Source organism: Schistocerca piceifrons, chromosome 1 (genome assembly GCF_021461385.2).
Source record: "Schistocerca piceifrons isolate TAMUIC-IGC-003096 chromosome 1, iqSchPice1.1, whole genome shotgun sequence".
In the NCBI taxonomy this organism is placed as follows: Eukaryota; Metazoa; Arthropoda; class Insecta; order Orthoptera; family Acrididae; genus Schistocerca; species Schistocerca piceifrons.
Window position 1 is genome coordinate 360,823,012 of NC_060138.1, and position 23,560 is coordinate 360,846,571.

Consider the following 23,560-nt stretch of genomic DNA (forward strand, 5'->3'; position numbering starts at 1 on the left):
AATAATGAGGATAATTGGTAAGGAGCACTGCATCAGTAATTTGTGGATAAGTTGAGAATTTGGGTCTGGTCTGACAGGAAGCATGCAAAGGTAGTCAGTGCAGTTGCAATGACCACTGTGTCTGGATAGTGCTGTGGTCAGCACATCTGCCTAGTAAGCAGGGGACCCGTGTTAGAATCTCGGAGTGGCATAGATTTTCAGCTTTCCCCGTGGATTTAACTCAATGCCCACTGGCAGCTAATATCATTAATTCCTTTATTTGTTCATTATTAATGTACATTAGATTGAATTTGAAAAACAAATATTACATTTCACTGAACACTATGTCACTAGAATGAGATTTTCACTCTGCAGCAGAGTGTGCGCTGATATGAAACTTCCTGGCAGATTAAAACTGTGTGCCCGACCGAGACTCAAACTTTGGACCTTCGCCTTTCGCGGGCAAGTGCTCTACCATCTGAGCTAACAAAGCACGACTCACGCCCGGTCTCACAGCTTTACTTCTGCCAGTATCTCGTCTCCTACCTTCCAAACTTTACAGAAGCTCTCCTGCGAACCTTGCAGAACTAGCACTCCTGAAAGAAAGGATACTGTGGAGACATGGCTTAGTCCCAGCCTGGGGGATGTTTCCAGAATGAGATTTTCACTGTGCAGCAGAGTGTGCACTGATATGAAACTTCCTGACAGATTAAAACTGTGTGCCCGACCGAGACTCTATCTCGGGACCTTTGCCTTTCGCGGGCAAGTGCTCTACCATCTGAGCTACCGAAGCACGACTCACGCCCGGTCTCACAGCTTTACTTCTGCCAGTATCTCGTCTCCTACCTTCCAAACTTTACAGAAGCTCTCCTGCAAAGGTCCCGAGTTTGAGTCTTGGTCGGGCACACAATTTTAATCTGCCAGGAAGTTTCACTATGTCACTAGTTGTGCATTGACAGGTTCAGTGTAGCATCTCATTATTATAGACCAACCATGGAGAAAGGTGGAGTAGTGATTTATGCTAAAAATAATGTTGTATATAAAGTCCCAATTTTTGTACTGAACAGAATTTTGTGTATGGCATGAAACTGACAGCGAGTAGTACGTCAGTTGTCAAATTACCAGTGTACAAAGCACGTGTAGGGAATCTTTCTCAGAGTAATGCAGTCTTTTTCAAAATTGTACAAAAAATGTTTGTTATATTAGGTGATAGAGCAGTTGATGAACTTCTACAATTGAGTGCAAGTAGTAGATTTTCCCACTAGAGTAATTGGCCATTCTATTACCTTAACTGATAATGCTTTTGTTGATACATCTACATCTATGTGATTACTCTGCTATTCATAATAAAGTGCTAGGCACAGAAACCTGATAGTCAGTCCAGTATTAAATGGGCTGTCAGACCACTAATCTGTAATTCTTGTTGTCCCTAGTTCAGTCTTAAGATAAAACCAAAACCTGTCTGGATGACAATGAGATTAATAAATAAAGAAACAGTGGAGATATACAGACAGAAACTATAGCTAGTTTACTAATTTGAAGTATATAATGTTGCAGATGTTAACTTAAAATGTAATGGATTTATCAGTCAGGCTACAAGTCTTTTCGAGGAAGTGTTACCAAGGGAAAGAATAAGAGAAACCCAGTGTTAACACTACATATAAGCTATGGAGTACTCAGGGCATGAAAATTCCATGTAAAACAAAAAGAGAATGGTGTACATCAGCTAGAATGTCTAACAATTCTGAAATGATGAGCCAGTGTAAGGTGTACTCTAAGGTGGTACAAAAATTCAGAAGTACATGCTTAAAAAGGAAACTCATAACTCTGATAACAAAATTAGAACCATTTGGAAATATGTGAAAAATGAGACAGGGAATAATTCAGCTGCCAAAGAAATGATTGTTCTAAGAAATTGATGCAATAAAGTGGATGGTCATGAAATGGTGGCTAATATTTTCAGCAATCACTTCTTAATAGCTACAAATCCAATTCTATAAATAAACCTACAGAATTCTTACTAACTAACAAAATAGATGGTATGCATGTTCGCAAAACAACAGTGAAAGAAATAAAATAATTCTGTCTTTAAAAAAAGTAAAACTTTTGCTGATATTGATAACATTTCCAGTAAATCATTGAAATATTGCTGTATCGAAATAAAGTCCTATGCTATATTTGAATATGTGCTTGAAGGAGGAATTATGTGGCCAATTTATAAAAAGAGAGGTAAAACAGATGCTACAAACTACACTCCTGGAAATGGAAAAAAGAACACATTGACACCGGTGTGTCAGACCCACCATACTTGCTCTGGACACTGTGAGAGGGCTGTACAAGCAATGATCACACGCACGGCACAGCGGACACACCAGGAACCGCGGTGTTGGCCGTCGAATGGCGCTAGCTGCGCAGCATTTGTACACCGCCGCCGTCAGTGTCGGCCAGTTTGCCGTGGCATACGGAGCTCCATCGCAGTCTTTACCACTGGTAGCATGCCGCGACAGCGTGGACGTGAACCGTATGTGCAGTTGACGGACTTTGAGCGAGGGCGTATAGTGGGCATGCGGGAGGCCGGGTGGACGTACCGCCGAATTGCTCAACACGTGGGGCGTGAGGTCTCCACAGTACATCGATGTTGTCGCCAGTGGTCGGCGGAAGGTGCACGTGCCCGTCGACCTGGGACCGGACCGCAGCGACGCACGGATGCACACCAAGACCGTAGGATCCTACACAGTGCTGTAGGGCACCGCACCGCCACTTCCCAGCAAATTAGGGACACTGTTGCTCCTGGGGTATCGGCGAGGACCATTCGCAACCGTCTCCATGAAGCTGAGCTACGGTCCCGCACACCGTTAGGCCGTCTTCCGCTCACGCCCCAACATCGTGCAGCCCGCCTCCAGTGGTGTCGCGACAGGCGTGAATGGAGGGACGAATGGAGACGTGTCGTCTTCAGCGATGAGAGTCGTCGCTTCTGCCTTGGTGCCAATGATGGTCGTATGCGTGTTTTTGGCGCCGTGCAGGTGAGCGCCACAATCAGGACTGCATACGACCGAGGCACACAGGGCCAACACCCGGCATCATGGTGTGGGGAGCGATCTCCTACACTGGCCGTACACCACTGGTGATCGTCGAGGGGACACTGAATAGTGCACGGTACATCCAAACCGTCATCGAACCCATCGTTCTACTATTCCTAGACCGGCAAGGGAACATGCTGTTCCAACAGGACAATGCACGTCCGCATGTATCCTGTGCCACCGAACGTGCTCTAGAAGGTGTAAGTCAACTACCCTGGCCAGCAAGATCTCCGGATCTGTCCCCCATTGAGCATGTTTGGGACTGGGTGGAGCGTCGTCTCACGCGGTCTGCACGTCCAGCACGAACGCTGGTCCAACTGAGGCGCCAGGTGGAAATGGCATGGCAAGCCGTTCCACAGGACTACATCCAGCATCTCTACGATCGTCTCCATGGGAGAATAGCAGCCTGCATTGCCGCGAAAGGTGGATATACACTGTACTAGTGCCGACATTGTGCATGCTCTGTTGCCTGTGTCTATGTGCCTGTGGTTCTGTCAGTGTGATCATGTGATGTATCTGACCCCAGGAATGTGTCAATAAAGTTTCCCCTTCCTGGGACAATGAATTCACGGTGGTCTTATTTCAATTTCCAGGAGTGTATCAACCAATTTCATTACTCTCATAAGGGCACCATCAGACCTATTAATCATATATTTTGATGAGTCATAGATATGTTGTACAGGGGCCAGTCCTGGGTACCTAGGTAGCAGCTTTTCATGTGACGGTCCCAAGTTTCCGAGAAAATGGATGCACAAGTTTTATGCATGCCAGGTGTACCCATGTTAGCAATGTTTCTGCCCAGTGAGATTAGGGGACTGGCTACGGTTCATGGCCAATATGATGGTGGTGTGGGTACAAATCCTCCTCATGTACTTATTTCAGTTCCAACACAAAGAGTATCATTTAATAGTATGTATCGTGCAAAATTATTCAAAAATAGACATTTTCGCCAGAGTAATTTCATTAATGAATCAGTCGTTACAGTAAATTCTTGTCAAGTGTGTATTCTGTTTCGTTACAGAGTAGATTAAATAATCACCTTACTCGCTACTACGAGCTATTATAGAACTGAATTGTTGGTAGTATTCATCATAGTAGCAGCTGCATCGCAAATTCATAGAGCACGATGCACATTAACAAAACGTATTGGAAAACACAGTTCATTTAAATTCAAAAGGGTTGTTCTTTCATCAGTCATTTTCAATACAAATCACACATATTTGCTCATTCCTGAGGTAGCAAGTGTGCTAAATCAATGCAGAGTTAAAGAATGTATGTTTATGGAATTTCCTCTTGCAGCAATTTCTCTATTACTTTTTAGCAGCTTGAGGCATTTTGAATTTTTTCATGAAAATTTTAACTTGCCTGTAAAAAGAAGAAACATCACAGGGTTGGCAAAGTGTAGTATATTCGGATGGGATAATTTTTTAACCATTTTGCCTCATTATACTGTTAAATCATATTCTATAGAATAGATCCAAAAAAATACATGGGTAATATTTGAACCCATATCATCAATGAAGTAGCCTCAAATCTTAGCCACTGCACTGTGGTTGCCACATTGAAACATGATTAACATTACAGGTATACTTGCAAGCATAAAAATGCTACATGGTTTTTCCCAGAAACTAGGGGTTGTCACAAGAGGAGCCACTAGCCAGGTACTCTCAAAAGGTCCCTCTGCATCATACTTAAAGACTCATCAAAATCTGTGATTAGCAGTTGTGATGGCCCCCCTGTTAGTTTTTTCTGAGGTACTGGAAAAATTTATACACTGCAGAGTGGTTGCCCGTCTTAGTAAGTACAGAGTGGGGCAGATAAAAGTAACCTGGAGAACAGAGTTCCAAGGTAGAAAGAAACACGTGGGCCCCGATCAGCAAATTACTGAAGGCAGATCGAAGCTGGATTGCTGGAATTATTGCAGTTTTATCAGGAATATTCTGCGACAGTATTTGAGTTCTTGAAGACTATAAGGATTGTTATGATACTCCTTAGAATTGAGGGTTCCCCACACAAAGTAATCGCACCCTGACAGATCAGGTGACTTGAGCGGCTAGCTAGGGCTATGACCAGACTGACATCTGCTAACAACTCTGCCAGGCGTGAAGATTGTGTAAATGTGCTCCAAGGTTCGGCCAGCTGTATGGGCAGTTTCTCCATCCTGTTAGAAGTAACTGAGTCTTTTCCTCCTCCGGTAATGCTGCCACAAATTAACGTGCAATTGTATCCACTCGTCCAGGCCACTTTTATTTGCCTCACCCAGTAAAACGTCCTCAGGAATTTCCAGTTTGGTTTCCGAAAAGGGATATCAACAAATGATGCAATACGTGAATTTGTTGGCAATGTTTTGGAATCCATAAATGACAATAGGACGTGGGTTGGAATATTTTATGCACTGTCAAAAGCTTTTGACAGTGTTAGCCACCATATTTTCCTGATTAGAGCCAAAACCTTGGGAATGAGTGGAGCTGTAGTCAAGTGGCTTGAATCTTAAGAAGGCTATCATGGAAGGAATGCAGAATGCTAATGTATCTTCAGACTGGGTCTCCATTGCTATTGTTGTCCTTCAAGACTCAGTATTAGGTCCACTGCTTTTTCTAATATTTATGAATGATTTGCTAATCTACACAGAACATGGAGGTCATCATTTGCTGGAGACACCACTAACTATAACAGTGAATAATACTTCAGGAAATATATTAAATGACATAAAAAATAATACTTTCGCAGATGTGGTAAAGAGTCCTCCCAAGTTTTTCACTCTGCATATGGACAGCAAACTGAAGTGGCACTACAATATTCAAGACCTGTGCAAAAGATTAATTGCAGCAACACTTGCCTTAAGAATTATATCTAGCTATAGGGGGACGATCCCAATAAAAAAAGCATACTTTTGGTTATTTTCATCTACTTATAGCATATGGTACAATATACTGGGAGAATCAACAATTAGGTACAAAAGAGAAAGTGTTTTGTGCACAAAAGCAAGCTCTAAGAATTATGCTTGGAGTCCATCCCAGGCACTCGTGCAGATATCTGTTAGAAATCTTAAAATCTTTGCGACAACTGTGCACAATATATATTTTCACTGGCATGCTTTGTTACAGAAAACAGCAGCTTACTCAAAACTAATAGCTCATTCCATAATTATAACACCCAGAGGAAACTTGATACCCACTATGATCTAAAAAGAAGAGTATGGGGATTCTATACAGTGACACTAAAGATTTGTAAGGCTCTCCGATCACAAATTAAAGATCTGGTTAGAAACATACCCAAATTTAAATAAAGATATTTTCCTTTGTTCGAGTTTAAAGAAAAACTAAAGCAGTTCCTTCTAGATGGATATTGTTATAATATAGATGAATTTCTTACTCACAAGGCATAATATCACTCCTAGTCTGTGTGCAGTATAACTTATCATCAAATTTATATACATCTGTATATTCCTAATGAATAATGTATGCTAGCTCATGTGTACTCAAAAATTTCAGTTACTCATGTATTATTTATATCTTTCATATCATAAATTCAATGTAATTGTGTGCTAAACAGTAATTTGCAAAACTTAACTCTTTCTGTATCCTGTGTGATGTTTACATGTGGATCTGCTGAACTCTAAATAAATAAATAGTTATTTCCTTGCTTTGAGCTTCATCACAGATAACATTATATCTGTTAGGGTCCTGCTGTCTTTATCCACTTGTGTCAGAAAATTAATTACTGAATTATAGAATCCAAATAAAGCTCCAATCACTTTTTCCTGTCCCAACCCTTTAGAAAATAATCTACATTGAAATCACCACAGACTATTAATTGTTTGCTGCTCTCTGACACGGTGCAGTAAGGAATCCAGATTTCTCGCAAATAATTCAAAATTTCCCAGTAGACTCATATATATATAACAGAGGGAAACATTCCAGGTGGGAAAAATATATATAAAAAACAAATATGCTGTAACTTACCCAACGAGAAAGCGCTGGTATGTTGATAGACACAATAAAAACACACACACACAAATATTCAAGCTTTCACAACCCAAGGTTGCTTCATCAGGAAAGAGGGAAAGAGAGGGCAAGACGAAAGGATGTGGATTTTAAGGTAGAGGGTAAGGAGTCATTCCAATCCCGGCAGCGGAAAGACTTACCTTAGGGGGAAAAAAGGACAGGTATAACTCGCACGCACACACATATCCATCCGCACATATACAGACACAGACAGGCATATGTAAATGCATAGAGGTTTGGCAGAGATGTCAGTTGAGGCGGAAGTACAGAGGCAAAAATGTTGTCTAATGACAGATGGGGTACGAGGGGCGGCAACTTGAAATTAGCGGAGGTTGAGGCCTAGTGGGTAACAGGAAGAGAGAATATATTGAAGGGCAAGTTCCCATCTCCGGAGTTCTGATAGGTTGGTGTTAGTGGGAAGTATCCAGATAACCCGGACTGTGCCAAGATGTGCTGGCCGTGCACCCAGGCATGCTTAGCCACAGGGTGATTCTCATTACCAACAAACACTGTCTGCCTGTGTCCGTTCATGCGAATGGACAGTTTGTTGCTGGTCATTCCCACATAGAAGGCTTCACAGTGTCGGCATGTCTGCTGGTAAATCACGTGGGTGCTTTCACATGTGGCTCTGCCTTTGATCTTGTACACCTTCCGGGTTACAGGACTGGAGTAGGTGGTGGTGGGAGGGTGCATGGGATGGGTTTTACACCGGGGCGGTTACAAGGGTAGGAGCCAGAAGGCAGGGAAGGTGGTGTGGGGATTTCATAGGGATGAATCAAGAGGTTACGAAGGTTAGGTGGACGGCGGAAAGACACTCTTGGTGGAGTGGGGAGGATTTCATGAAGGATGGATCTCATTTCAGGGCAGGATTTGAGGAAGTCGTATCCCTGCTGGAGAGCCACATTCAGAGTCTGATCCAGTCCCGGAAAGTATCCTGTCGCAAGTGGGGCACTTTTGGGGTTCTTCTGTAGGAGGTTCTGGGTTTGAGGGGATGAGGAAGTGGCTCTAGCTATTTGCTTCTGTACCAGGTCGGGACGGGATGTGAAAGCTGTTTTCAGGTTATTGGTGTAATGGTTCAGGGATTCAGGACTGGAGCAGATTCTTTTGCCACGAAGACCTAAGCTGTAGGGAAGGGACCGTTTGACCCACTAACAAGCAACAGTACCTTCATTATGACAGCTGCCACCCATTCCATATGAAACATTGGTAAGTTACAGCATATAAGTACTTTTCAATATTAATTCACAAGCACGTACTTCCTTGTGCTGGTCACTGAAAGATCTACTTTTCCCAATGTTTTTGACCTGTCTGTCTTAATAATATGACAACTCCTCCATTTCCCATATTAGTTGTACATGAGTAAAATGCTAGAGTGTAATCCTGTATATTTAACTTCTTTAACCCTGTGGTTATGCGCACAGAATGTCTATTTTCCCAGGACTCTATAAATTTTGTAAACAGACAAGAAGCTCCCCTACCTTATTACTCAGCCCCTGATATTCTGATGAAATTAGATAACCTTACTTTTTTGTGTGGCTCTTGTGTTATTTTAAGCTCTTTCATAATAGGATGCCTGAATGCTGATGCTAACATAAAAAGGGACCTCTTTGACACCAGTAACCACAGGCATCTTGTGATGATGGTCCTGTTCATTTGCTGCTGTAAGATGGTCAGCCAATTTATATTTCTCTCTCTTACTCAGATGTAGTAGGCTGTGCCTAGTATATACCCATTTCCCAGTTGTAGCAACAGGATTGCACTCTCGTGTGATTTTATTTCAGTCAGCAGCAGCCTGCTCAACTCAGTGTTCATATGGCTCACAGCTGTATTAACCTAGGACTGATCATGGCACTGCAAGCCCTCCGCAGAACTCTCACTTGGGTGTGTAACTGCTACTTCTGTTTCATCTAGGTCAACCCTAATGCTGTAATTTCTGTCTTTAGTCAGACTGTTCCCTGCTTCATCTACTGTGATAACCTCACCATCCTTGTCGAAATCTATACAAAGATTCCCGATGTTCTCTGTGTCCTGGCTAAGGCTAGCACTTGGCATAACAATACTTGTGACGTGTTCTGTGTTCCTGATTTGCCCTGTACCACCAGCCCCCCCCCCCCCCCCTTCCCCGCCCTCCGAAGACTTGTGATTCTTTCGTGAATTTGTGTGTGGCGCACATGGACCCCTGAGCTATTGCAGCCCATTCTTTCTTCCCAGGCTGCATTTACGTCGCTGTGCCCCTCCCTCCCCATCATCCCTCTTTGCCCACTGCCCCCTCCTTCACCTCTCTTTATGTTCTGATTTATGTCAACCTGACTATCCATCTAGTTCCCTGTATTCCTTGCAATTTTGTTCCTTTTGCCTATTCTCTTTCATCCTTTTGGACATTTTGGTGCCCCCTTGCAGTTTTGACCTCTACTTCTAAATTTTCTCTCTTTAGCGTGAGCCATAGTGTCTATGGCATGGATTCCTCTTTCCCCCCCCCCCCTTTTCCCCCCTCCCTTCCCCGCCATAGCCTCCCTTTGTCTCACTAGGTCACCAGCGCATGTAGCCAGTCGGTGTGGTTGGGCTGTTACGTACACATATGGCTGCGTGCCCTCATGACACAGGGATCACAGTACTGATACCTGGGCTGTATGCCAAGGAGTGGTTGCTTGTCACCCTGCAGCATTGGAACTCTCGGCAATGGCCGCCATGCCAGACAGCCATTGCTGTGGTGGGTGGTGCCCACGGGGAGCACCCCTGATTAGAGTGGATGGTATCAGGGTGGATGCTTGGCACATGAACCATATCAAGCTGCAGAAACTTGGCCATTCTCAAATAACCCTCTCTGCAAGTGGTAGCAGATGACTGAATGCTCCTTCGCATGACCGTACAGCCTTCCCTTCTATGGCTACACGCTGGGAGAAGGGGCAGGCTCGCTGTCTTGGGGTGAAACACTTTTACCGCCACCTGGTCTGTACTAGGATGGATGGGGACACATTTACTGCCACAAAGCCATTGTTTTTTTGTGGAGAATGTAGAGGGCAAGTTTCGCAAAGTGTAGTGTCCCAGTAAGATACGATCAGGCTCTCTGTTGATCAAAGCTGCTTCTGCCATCCAATCTGCAGTCCTTCGTGCTTGTGATTGCCTTGGTGTTGCCCTGGTATCTTATTACCACTCACAAGTTTCTTAATATGGCCCAGAGAGTAATTTGTCATAGGGACCTCATCCTGTAAACTGACAAACTCTTGGCTAATCTGGAGTTACGCAATGTTGATGCCTTTATTCTGGCTTCCGAGAGGGATACCCTCCCAGAAAAAGTGAAGAGTGTGTGTTACTGACACAACCTGAAGCCATGTGTCCTGCCACCCATGATGCGCTTTCTATGCTTGCGTTTTGGGCATATGTCTTTCCACTGTATGGCATATTCCCTATGTGATGACTGTGGCCATGCACCCCATGAGGGAAGCCCCTGTGTTCTGCCACCTGTGTGTCAACTGTCGTGACTGCTACTCTCCTTGCTCGCTAGGAGAGAGAGAAAAGAAAATCCAATAGTACAAATTTCTAGATAGACAGTCTTACACTGAGGGCTTGCCAAAAATATTACTACCTCCACCCAGTGTCGATTTCTTCTGCTTTTGCCTCTGTTACATCCCTTTTCCCTCCTACCTCTTCCTTAATGCAATCTTGTCCCCCTCTCATCTCTCCCTACCCCCTGGTTCCCACGTCCTCTCCTCCAGGTGCCGCTCCCCCTCCCTGACTGAGGAAGTGCCCCCCTTCTTCAGCACCTGCCAGTGATGCCCCCCCCCCCCCCTGGCACCTCTCCCTGCATCTTACCTCCTGGGCCTGATTCCACAACTCAACCATAGGCCACCCACTCTTTTTCAGTTCCGGATCTTGCAGAAGCCTGCTCTCCCTCTGTGCCCTGTCCTCCTCAGCAGCCAAAAGAGAAGTGTTGGTGATGAGCACTGTCTTCCCTTCAACTTTTTTATGTTTATACTTGGACTCTCGCCACACCATAACCCAGTGGAATTGCAGTGGATATTACTGTCTCCTACCGGAAATGCAACAGCTTGTTTCCTTTATTCTGCAGTCTGTCTTATTCTTCAAGAAACGTACTTCCGTTATGACCACTCTCCAGCATTTCGTGGTTATCGAGCTTTCTGTCAGAACCATACCGCACTTCGTTTCACACCGATGTCATCAGTGGTTGTCTCCCCCTCATAGCAAACTGGAATCAATAGCAGTACAAGTGCGAACAATTCCAGCAAGTACTGTATGAAATGTCTACCTCTCTCCAGGTGGACAACTTCCTTATGTTGATCGGCCTACTTAATAAAGCAACTCCTGGCTCGTACCTCCTCCTCAGGGACTTCAGTGCACACCACCCTCTGTGGGGGAATGCCACTTCAATGGATAGGGTCTTCAAATTGACCAACTTGTTACAGACCTTGATATGTGCCGCCTCATTGAAGGTTCCCCACCCCCTTCAGTGCTGCTCATGGCACCTTTTCTGCTGTCGAACTCGTGATCTCTTCCTCTACTCTCATGACTTCCCTACATTGGTCACACCATGAAGATATTTGTGGCAGTGACCACTTTCCGGTGATTGTATCATTCCCCTGCCACCTCCAGGCAGACAGGCCCCCACGGTGGGTGTTACGCAGAGCCAATTGGGATTTATATACGTGTGCAGTGCACTTCAACGCCTATCTCTCGGACTGCATTGATGCAGTCATGCAAGATGCTTCTGCCACTCTTCTTCATGCTACTGGTACTGCTATCCACAGGTTCCCCTCGTCATTGAGTGGTCCTGTAATGGACCAAGGATGTAGCAATCGCTATACAGGACAACTGACGGACACTGCAATGATTTAAACGATACCCTTAACAGACCAAACTTATTGCTTTTAAGCTTCTTCGTGCTGAGGCTCGCTACCTTATTAAGCAGAGTAAAAAGGAAAGCTGGGAGCACTGTGTTTCCTCACTGGGGCTGTATGCATTTTCATTGCAGGTTTGGTGTAAGCTCCATAGTGATCTGGGCTGCCAGCGACACTCTTTTTGTCCAAAGTCTTATCCTACTGCTTGCTGTGTGTACTGATCCATCAGTCCTTTCAGAATAATTTGTGACACTCTTTGCAACAACATGCAGACGGTGGTTATCCCAGTTATGTTGGTTACTCATATCTCAGGGCCTTTTGTCCCTGTATCAATGTGGCTTCCAGGAAGGACAATCACCAGCTGACAATTTACTCAGATTGGAAACAGCAATCTGACTGGCTTTTACTAACTTCTGGCAAGTTTCCATAGTCTTCTTTGACCTATATAAGGCATACAACATGGCTTGGTGTTGTCACATTTTAGTTACTCTCCATGACTGGGACTCTTGCAGTCCCCTTTTGATGTTTATCCACCTGTTTTTATCCTTCTGGCTCTTCCGGGTTCAAGTTGGCAGTTCACTCAGCATCCCTCGCATCCAGGAGGATGGTATCCCACAGGGTTCTATGTTAAGTGTCTCTCACTTCCTCATTGCCACCAACAGGTTTGCAACCTCTATTGGGCCTCTGGTTACCGTGGCGTTGTATGTCTCTGAGTTTTACATCTGGTGTAGCTCCCAGTCGGTAGCATCTACTGGATGCTAACTCCGAGGCACCATCCAACAGGCCTTTGCGTAGGCCCTCTCCCATGATTTCCTGTTCTATCCCTTCAAAACGTGGATTATGCATTTTCACCGTCAACTCACTGAATACCCCAACCCAGAACTTTATTTAGGCAGCCAGCACCTAGATATTGTAGCACGGTCCCATTTCTTGAGCCTTATTTTTGACGAAAAGCTGATGTGGCTGCCCCATATTCGCCACCTGAAGACTACCTGCATGCGGAAGCTTAATGCTCTCCGCCGCCTGGCCCACATATCTAGGGGTGCAGACTGTGCTACTCTTTTCCATTTCTACTGCACTCTTGGTTTGTCCATTATAGATTTCCGCTGTCAGGATCATGGCTTGGTGGCCCCTTCCACTCTGAAACTACTTGACCCTGTTCATTATATCAGTTGTGTCTGGCTGTCAGTGTCTCTTATGCTAGTCCCATCGACAGTCTTCTCGCAGAAGAGGGTGTTTCTCCCTTCACCCTGTCAGGATCTCCATTTCCACTCGCTGGAATGTGCCCCGTATGTTTACTCCCACATCCCCCCCTCGGATGATGCCTCTACCATGGGTTAAGACCGACCTATTTCAAGTTCCTAAGGTCTCTGTCGTCCCTTTGATATTCTGGCGTCCATCCGTGAAGAATTTCAGGATATTACCATCTTCTAGACTGATAGTTCTAAAATGATAAAGTTGGATATGCTTTTATGTCTCTTACTGGCATGGAATGTCATTTATTGCGTGGATCATGTAGCGTGTTCACAGCAGAGCTGCTAGTCATTAAAAGGCCCCTCTATTTTGTTACTCAGGCCTCACTCCACAGTGTTTTAATATGTGCCAACTCAATGAGCAGCTTGTAGGCTATAGACTGATTCTACTCTTGTCACCCTTTAGTCACTGCTATCCTCTCTGCCTTTGGCTATGCCGCCTGCTCAGATGTCTTTCTCTCAGTCCCAAGTCATGTGAGCATCCCTGGGAATGAACTGGCTGCCTGTTTGGCTAGAGTGTCAGGTACTTACCCCTCCATTCCTTTTCATGATTCCAGGTGCAGGTATGGAGATACACATCAATTGTCTCTTTGCCCAAAAGTGGAATGACATCTGGTGCACTACCGCTCTCAGTAATAAACTCCGCACAGTCAAGTTTGGTGCTCATCCTTCGCCTCCTCTCAGGAGTCCCTGTCTTGTGTCGTCTACGCGTTGGTCATACAGGCTCGCCCATTTTTTTTCTCTCTTGCGAAACGAGCCACCCCCACAATGTGGCTGTGTAGCCAGACTGACGGTATCCCATATATTGGTGGAATGTTTCCTTTCCATGCTTCTTACTGAGTATAGTCTTCCGAATTCCTTGTATTTATATTCACAGTTGGCTGAACTGGTCCTCAGTTGCCTACATGAGAGTAGTTTTTAGTCTCAGATAGAAGGTTTTGCTTTACTCCTAGAACAGGGGTAGGGTGAATCTGGTTGGGGCCTCTCTTTGTATCTTCTAGGTCTGGGACCCATGACCACTTCCCTGTGCAAAGACCACTCTCTCACCCCTCTGTTTTCCAATTTTTATGTTTGCCCTTCCCTTTTATGCCTTCTGCGTGTGTTTTAACTTCCTCGCTTTAAAGGTTGACCCCTCTGACGGGAACCACCCACTCTTAGCAGACCCTCTACTTATGCAAGTAACTTTGGAATCACGGTGCTGATGGCCTTACCATTTAGGCCCATAACCCCCTCAATCAGTCAATCAATCAATCCTGTACCATCTGGTCTACATCTCACCCATGGATACTACCGAGCAGCAAGACCCTTTCTACTTTTCTTTTTTGGTAGTCACTGCACTAAGTTTCTTTGCTAGAAGTCTGCTGCCCCCATATAACCTATAGTGGGATGTGGCTGTTCTCTTCTTTCTTCAAGTAACAAGTCAAACTTAGTAGATAATATAAACTGAAATGTAGATGAAGTCGTAGTGCTGTTCCCATTTCGCCTATTGCATGTTACCTTTATCCAGTTCCCACAATCTTTTTTTCTCCTTCAACATATGTTGTTCAAATTTCGCAGATTCTAATTCAGCCTGAAGGGCACAAATCTTTGTCTCCAGTTCGGCTATTCTCCTGTCTTTTTTGCAGTGTTTACAATTCCAGGGAAAAGCCTTGTTGAGTTCCCTATTCAATTCTCCTCTGCATTTGCACGGCTGGAATTCCAGCCCACAGTCTACACATATCACTTCCTGTGTGACTATCGTATCGTGTTTGACTATCCCATGGCAACATTCACACCTATCATGCAGTGCAGCACAAAGTAAATGGTTAAAAATAGACTTTAAACACTTACCAAAAGTCACATTATGCAAATTTTCATAATTTATGAGCCACAAAGATTGGGCTACAAATAAGTGAGTCGAGTGCATTTTATAATGTAAAAAGTTAATTATTTCCACTTAAAACAAGAGTTCAGTACTCAGTTAACTGTTAATGACTTGTTCACAAAAAATATAAGTTTTTCATTACTTGTGAAGAATGCTTTAGCTTCCTTTGTGAAGAGATGTATTTTAGTGATCTCTCTCATTTCCTTGGGCAGTTTAATTACCTGACAGAAAATGCTGTGTGTGTGTGTGTGTGTGTGTGTGTGTGTGTGTGTGTGTGTGTAGGTAGGTCCAAACTGTCTCTTGTTCAGTGATTGTGTGTACAGCTATTAGTGGAATACTTAGTAAGAAAGATATGCACTACAGATTGTAAAAATTGGTAGATGTATTCACATGCTACAGTAAGGATCCCATTTTTTAAAAATTGTTCTTACAAAGAGGCCAACTGCTACTTTAAGTTATTATTCTTGTGGCCCTTTTCTACAATTTGAAAATTGTGCTCATGTTATGTGCCTCCAATCTCAAATCTCAAGAAGAGAACCCAAATCTAAGAATTGAAAGTATATGTCACCACAAGATAAATGTTGTTATGAACTGTGTGCAGTGCCAGAGAAATAGTTGTCTACAAAATTTGTTAATTCATAAGGATTTTGTATTATCTTACGTGATCTTTGATTTGTGTGTTGTTACATTTGTTTCTGCCTTTTCCAGTTTCTTGTTTTATTGCATCCCACACTACTTTGCTTTTATATATTGAATATTATTTTGACACCTCTACACCATGCCAGTGTTCACCAACTATAATAATAAACTCAAACCTGTGCTTTTGGTCCAGGATTCTCTGAAATAAACTTAACTACAAACAAGTAACAACTCATGCACGAAGTAACATAGGCACATTAGAAATAACTCATTTACTTCAAAGTAAGAATAGAGCGCATTCAATTATAGTTACGTTTCTGCTTAGAAGGCATGATTTTTTTATGTATGACCCTTTGCTGCATCATAAACTTCACTGCTTGCAACACCTGCCATGAATTACTGTTAGGATATACACACTCCATCATCATAAGTCTTTCATGGAAAGAGTGTTTGTAACATTGAACAAAGATTTCAGAGGATTACTTGACATACATTTATTGGCTCCTTGAGATAGCTGGGCTAATGGGTGTTGGTTTCTGGTTGCCAAAGATGTAATTATGTTAATTTCCCTGGTTCAGGCCTGGATTACAGTTAGAGTACCCATCCGCTGTTCCCCAGACGTCCCAGTTGTGGTCGTAACAGTGATTCTGTGTGTGTGGGGATAAATCAGTATTTGGGAAAAAGAGAAAAACACATTTATTATTATTATTATTATTATTATTTGGCTGTAAATTGACTGATCAAATAAAGTTTGAAGTTCCTCCTGTAAGTTCCATTTTCTAGTTTCTAGAACCTGTCTAATTGTATAGTGATTTAACATGTAAAAAACTGTCATTTACTTGAATTTTAACAGGTGCACTGATTATGGCAGAAGCTGTCAGATCCACCATACCAACGAAACTGGAATGGGGCTCTAAAACAGCTTTTGAAGTGTCAGATGATAAAGTCTTCAGTAATGACCACACAGTTAGTCGATATTTGGCTAGATCAGCACCTTCACATGCATTATATGGCACTACCATCCTGGAACGAACAGAGGTATGTGTTTGAATAGTTTTCCATATTTAATACTTTCTTGTTTTATTAAAAACTAAATTTGTAAAAGTTGCTTTAATTCACAAATTTATTGTGTGTTTTATTTCCTGGTTTGTAGTTTTTTGTGTATAATACTTCTTGAACGAGGGTAGAAAGAATTTCGTGCTCTTCTACTGCATTATGTGTGTAAATCACAGACAGAAAATTTAAATTAAAAAATTATTATCTTCTTAATTGTTAAATGTATTAGAGAAAGATAATCTGGTATTGATGGTGCTATTAAGACGTAATCCAGAACATGTGCAAGAATCCAGTAATATCCTGTTGAAGTGTTATGGCTCTGGTTATGGGTTGTAACTGGACCAAAAACTTACTGTCTGTCACCTTGACATTGTTCATGAGCACTTTCACCTTATTGAAGATTTGTCGTCACCTTCTCATATTTTCTTGATGCAGTGTACCTGATATGCAGTCCCATTAATTCTATGTGGCAGATCGTCTACAACTGCAGAGGGTCAAGGGCTTTAAGAGAGTTCACATCTACACCAACCCACTGTGAAATGACGTAGCTGTCCTGTTAAAGAACTCTTCTGTATATGACTGTTTTCATATTTAACATTTACAATGTTGGGTGATAAATGTCTTATTACTCAGTACAACAGACTCTGAAGTGAATCTCAGACCAGCAGATAAAAGAATGACATTTCTCTCCAGCTTCTGTCAACTGTTTCTGCCTGTATTTACACTGTCAGCAGAGGTGCTTGCTCTGTGCCTTCCAAACTACTGCCAAGCCAAGTCATCAAAGTATAAACGCCACCTTGACAGCATTGCACCTTGCCGATATCCTGTGCTCATACTTCTGGCATTGTCTTTGCACAAACCAAAATTGACGTGCACGCATTGGAAATTCTCAATATACTAATTATCTAAACAACATTTTCAGACTCTCAGAAACATCTTTCATTGGTCTAAGAGTTTAACAGTGGGACATTCTCCTCTGAAGAATTTCAGGGTACGCTACAGATTCCCCCACTTGGGCAAAAAATATCGCAAAACTTAACTTACAGAGCTAATTACAATCCCTCTATAATCTACAGATGTCATTAAATGCCTGTTGTTATTTAACTTAAGGTCTCAGTTGTCTAAACTTCTTGTCTTCCTTTATTGTACAAATAAAAATAGTGTCTGTATTTATTGTACAAGCTACTACAACTTCATTGTATTTGTTTTTGTATTAGATAAGTGATATCATCCAATTCTGTTTTCTTATATCTTTGAAAATTCTTGCTGCTTTCTTAAGATTATTTGTTCAGCTTGATAGTTGGTAATTATCTACTACTGTGGGTGATTATACAGCTTTCAAATCCTCTATAACAACACAGTGTTCTCAAATTTATTGAGGTAGAAAAGGAACAATTTTTTGGCTATTTTCAGGGATACTTCATTAGTGTGACTGTTAGTCACACAACAGCTTCCCACCTTTGCAAGAACTGCACTTACACCTTACCCTTTGTGCCGATACTGTATACATACTTTAACATCTTTGGGATATGGGTGTACCTCTACTTACCTCTTCACATAAAAGGAATGGCACAAGTCATTCCTTCCATAGATTCAAGTGACCAAGGATTAGCCCACTCCTTCTCATGGTCCATGTATCCATTTTCTCTCCCATACCTACAAACAATTGTCCACCCTATCTTTTTTAAAAAACAACTTGGATGCACAAGTTATCTCTCTCACTTTTATAACTTTCCATTATGAAATTTCTCCATATTTACATCCTGCTTACTTTAAACAAATCCATTAGCGTTTGCGTATCAGAGTTAACACTTACGCTGTCTATTGTTGCATTGGCCAAACTGTTTGCGTGCCATGGTACCCTATCCCATGTTTGTGTGCTTGTTACTATGTCACTTTCCACTTTCTGTGGTATAGATGGCACCCTTTCTTGCTCCCACCCCCCTCCCATTTAATTGACCTTCCCCCCCCCCCCCCCCCCTCTCTCTCTCTCTCTCTCTCTCTCTCTCTCTTTCTCTCTCTCTCTCTCTCTCAATGTTCAGTTTATGCTCTTTTGCAGAATCAGCAATTACATTTAACACTCACCTTTCTCCTAGAGCAGATGAAAACAAATGAACACCTGAAGACCTAATAGCATTCATTCTTTAAGTTATGTAAATAGGTAGACTTTTGCATCTTTTTCTTTTACGAATCAGTAAATAATATTCTTCTCAGTTAGGTAATTACAATAACAGAACTTATGAACCTCAATAATTAAATTACAAGAAAGTTCAGGCGTGTATTATGTGAGCAACACTATATCTACAAAGCTTTTAGTGCACTCAACAGGAGATCATCTAAATAGGTAGACTTTTGCATCTTTTTCTTTTAAGAATCGGTAAATAATATTCTTCTCAGTTAGGTAATTACAATAACAGAACTTATGAACCTCAATAATTAAATTACAAGAAAGTTCAAGCGTGTATTATGTGAGCAACACTATATCTACAAAGCTTTCAGTGCACTCAACAGGAGGTCATCTACCCACCACCAGGGCTTGGACTGTAAATAAATCGTAAATGCCACCTTGCAGATGTCCTGTACTCATGCTTTTCATATCCTCTTTGCACAAACCAAGAGTGAAGCATGGACAGTGAAAATTCTTTTGATATTAAATACCTAAACAGCATTTTTCTACTCTAATGAAAATCTTTCTTCGGTCTAAGAGTATAATAGTGGAATGTGCTACTCTGAAAAATTTTGTGTTGCACTACTCTGTGTGAGAGAGAGAGCACAAAAACACATTTTGCAAGAGGCAGAAAAGTAACTACAAACCTAAATTCTGTATATGGGGAGCAGGGGCACTTCTGTATGTACATGTGTGTGTGTGTGTGTGTGTGTGTGTGTGTGTGTGTAAATGGGTATGATTCTGAGGATCAACAGTTTCTATCAAATTACGCACAAATAAAAGTAACACAAATATTAAGTTTGTGAGCCAGATGACCCTACATTCAGAAAAGGAAGTACTGCATTGTTCAATCTATTGTTTGTTCAGCACTCCAGGTGACTGAGGCTGGAACAGCACAGAACAGAAAGAAAATAAGTAATCTGAAAAATCAGATTCTTCATTTGTGTGGCCATATTGTCCATAGTAGCTTTACAATTCTTGATTGTATTTCTTCCTGTTGTTGCAACTAAAAGAATGTTTGATGTTTTTTCACCAGGCACAGTTCACGTTATTGAGGTAAAGCATCATCAATGATGGTGATTTTTGCCTGATTTCTCGCTTACATCAGGCAATGCTGTCTGCTAGCACATCCTTGATGTTTTTCTGCATTACACACTGATTATTTTGTTCTAAGTTTTAGTTGTTCTGTAGCACTATGCATTTCTTATGTTTTCCAACACAGCGCACTTTTACGCACACTACATTGGTGTGCGTAAAAGTGTACTATGAAAAACATAAATGAATAGCGCTGCAGAACAACTAAAAATTAGACCAAAATTATCAGTGTTGAATGTAGAAAAACATCGATGTGCTAGCAGATGGCATTTCCCAATGTAAGTGAGAAATCAAGCGAAAATCACCACCACTGGTGCTGGTTTACAAAAGAATGTGTGTGTGTGTGTGTGTGTGTGTGTGTGTGTGTGTGTGTGTGTGTGTGTGAGCGCGCGCTCGCGCTCGCTTTTCAGCGTAACTGAAATGACTGGAGCCCTCAGCAGTTCACCGTTTGTTTGCTGTATACAGGCTTGGTGAACCCGATGTTTCTGAGCTGGGGACAGGTTAGCGCCACCAGCCTGCTGTCACCGTAAGCCATGGGCATGCTTCAGCTACCAACGTGCAGTGTGGCGGTGGAACAGTGTGTGTGTGTGTGTGTGTCACAGGGAATAGGGATCTTGGCTTGATCCCCTTGATTGCGAGGATGACAAAAACCTCTATAAAAAGACCTTAAATCTCAAGGTGTGCTGCGTGCTGATTAGATGCGTGACTGTTGAGATGGAACAGCCGTTAAGACAACCTCTGAGGAACCTACTACATCTCAGTTGTCTAAGGTTTACTCAGGTACATAGGGCTCAGTCTGAGTGGACACTTATTTCCCTAGCTGCATGTGGTACCAAAATGGATTCTTTGAAATTTTTCCTTCCTCCTCCCTGCAGAAAGGTTGGGCCACTGTAAGGTTCCAACAACCAACTCTTTAACAATAGGGCTTGGCCAAGTCAGCCCTGATTCAGTCAATAGTAACAGAATGGATGCTGTTTCTCAGAATGTGTTTATTATAGTTAAAAGAAAAGAGGACAGTTTTGACAAAGTTTCTCCATTGTATGTACAGAAAGATTTGGAGGGCATTGCTGGATCCTTAGAATCTGTTAAGTGCTTGTGCAATGGGACACACTATTGATTGAAGCAACTTTATCCCAACAACTAAAGAACCTTCAAAAACCTCAGTACCTCAGGAATTGTGTATAGAAACTGAATTGCACAACACTTTGAACTACAGCAAAAGTGTTCTGACTTGCAGGAATATAGTTGATATTCCCCATGAAGAACTGAAAGCTTAGTTGCCCCATGAAGGCATTGGTGACATGCAAAACGTAATGAAATGGGCAAATGACAATCTTGTCAAATCAGACTCAGCCCCAAACTTCCAGAACATTAAGGCAGGTTTCCTATGTCTAAATGTATGACCTTATTTCCCAAACCCTGTATGATATATTAAATGACAGAACTTTGGGCACACTACTCTTGGTTGCAAAGGAGAAGCCACTTGTGGCAAATGTGGTAAAGCCACCAACAACTGTGTTGATTGTTCCTCTTCCTCCAAAGTGTGTCAACGGCACTGGGCATCACCCTGTCTGGAGTTGGGACTGCAGTATTTTCCTTGAAGAACGGAAGATCCTGGAGATCAAAATGACAAAGCAAATCTCATATGATGATGCCAGAATGTTATACAAGTCCATGCAGCTGCCCACGTTTGCTGCCTTCTTTACTTCCGTTCTCAAATAGCCAGACCAGAAAACTGATGCTGTTACACAAATTGAAGTTGCTATTGTCAGTGTTAGTACTTGTGTTTGTCAATGCACCTGGGATGCTGCAGTTCCTTTGAAGTCCACCCCCTTCCCTCCAGAACTATAGAAAAGGCCATGGTTGCTGACATTGTGAAGCTTCTGCCCCCTCCAAAGGTGAAGTCTTGTCCGCCACCCAGTGTTGTCGCTACTGTTGCCACTTACGGGGTTGTGGCCTCAAAGCCTCCTCGGACAAAAAAGTTAAGTCAATGGCAAAGAATTTCCCACTGACGGATGTCAATACCATCCTATCTGACGTCTCTATCGAATCTTCTTTGGAGGCGATGGACCTCGATGTTGAACTGGGGCAATCATCTCTCACCAAGGCAACCTCCACCCATTGTGATCTCCCCTCCCCAGCAGAAAGTCAGGATGAAGGTGCTACCCCCATGATAGATGGTTCCCATCCTCCAGTGGATCATTAATGGGTGCAGGACACATATGGAGGAACTAAAACTGCTAGCATGGGAATGCCGTCTGTGCCTGTGTAGCCCAGGGCTATACCCTTCACCGAAAGGATGACTTGACTGGAGACAGGGCCAAGGGAGGGATTGTTGTGTTTGTCAGTAATGAGCATCACTCCTTTGTCAGTAACGAGCATCACTCCTCTGCTCTCTTCCTGGCTACCAGTCTGCAAGCAGTTGTGAAAATTCAGAGGATCACTGTTTGCTAGCTGTATATACCTCTGTAAGATGCAATAAACTCAAAGGTTCTCATAGATCTTGTGGACCAAGTCCCATTACTATTTCTCCTACTGGGAGACTTCAATGCCTATCATGTGGCTCAAATCACTGGCATCCACACTGGCTACTTGCCCTTGGAGTCAGGTTTTGGAGAGCCTCGTGACATCTCATGGGCTGTGCCTCCTCCACACAGGTACTCACACTGATATCTGTACTGTTCAGTGGATCATTGATGACCTTCATTCCAGGGACCACATCCCACTTCACATCAACGTACCGTTGGAGTGTTACCTGAAGAGAAGCCACCAAAATGGATGGTCAGCAGGGCTAACAGGATGCTGTTCAGCCAGCTGGCTGTGTTTGACCATCATAACAGCATCCAGATAAGGGTAGTCCACATCACACGAGAGTGTTAGTGTTATCGTGCCGCTGACTTATCCATCCCAAAGTCATCAGGTTACCTTAGCAGGCAGATGAATGCCGTTCAGCAAACCAGGACAGGCGTGTGGCTCTTCGACGATTTAAATGCCACCCGACTGTAGACAACCTCGTAGCCTTTCAAGTCACAATAGCTAAGGCTCAACAGGTAATTAAGAAGAACAATAAAATGTCATGGCAAGCGTTCCTGGACACCATCGACCGTTCCACTTGTTTTACAAAAGTATGGGGAGTTATCGGGAGGATTTCTGGTAAATGCAGTCATTTACCAATAACAGCGGTGCTGAAACAGGAATGTCTCCGAACAACACCCACAGACATCGCTCAGATGCTGGCCGAACATTTTGCAAAAACTACTGCCAATGCAGGTGTTTCGTGACTGTAGAGAGGGGCAAGTTGGACTTCAGATCCAACAGTTCTGAGTCCTACAACTCCTCTTTATCCGTGTAGAAGCTGGTATCTGCCCTGTGTAAGACTCATGACACTGCGCCCAGTCACAACCAAATCTGGCACTACATGCTTCGACATTTACCAGTGGCGTCAAAGGAAATCCACCTTGAATGTTTTAATCCGGTGGCAGACAGGCAACTTTCCCAACTCATGGAGGGAGGCAATTCTGATACCTCTTCTCTAACCAGGAGAGGACCTCAGGTATCCCAGTA

The 23,560-nt window shown here is 42.9% G+C and overlaps 1 protein-coding gene across 2 annotated transcripts in view; it reads left to right on the top strand.

Annotated features, from left to right (window-relative positions):
- The window catches only part of LOC124785494 (bifunctional glutamate/proline--tRNA ligase), a 221,267-nt gene that overhangs the window by 28,450 nt on the left and 169,257 nt on the right, over nt 1–23,560 (top strand). For both annotated transcript variants that reach the window (XM_047254186.1, XM_047254187.1), the window contains exon 2: nt 16,532–16,716. In XM_047254186.1, the coding sequence (XP_047110142.1) occupies nt 16,532–16,716 (185 nt within the window). The remainder of the gene's footprint in view (nt 1–16,531; nt 16,717–23,560) is intronic.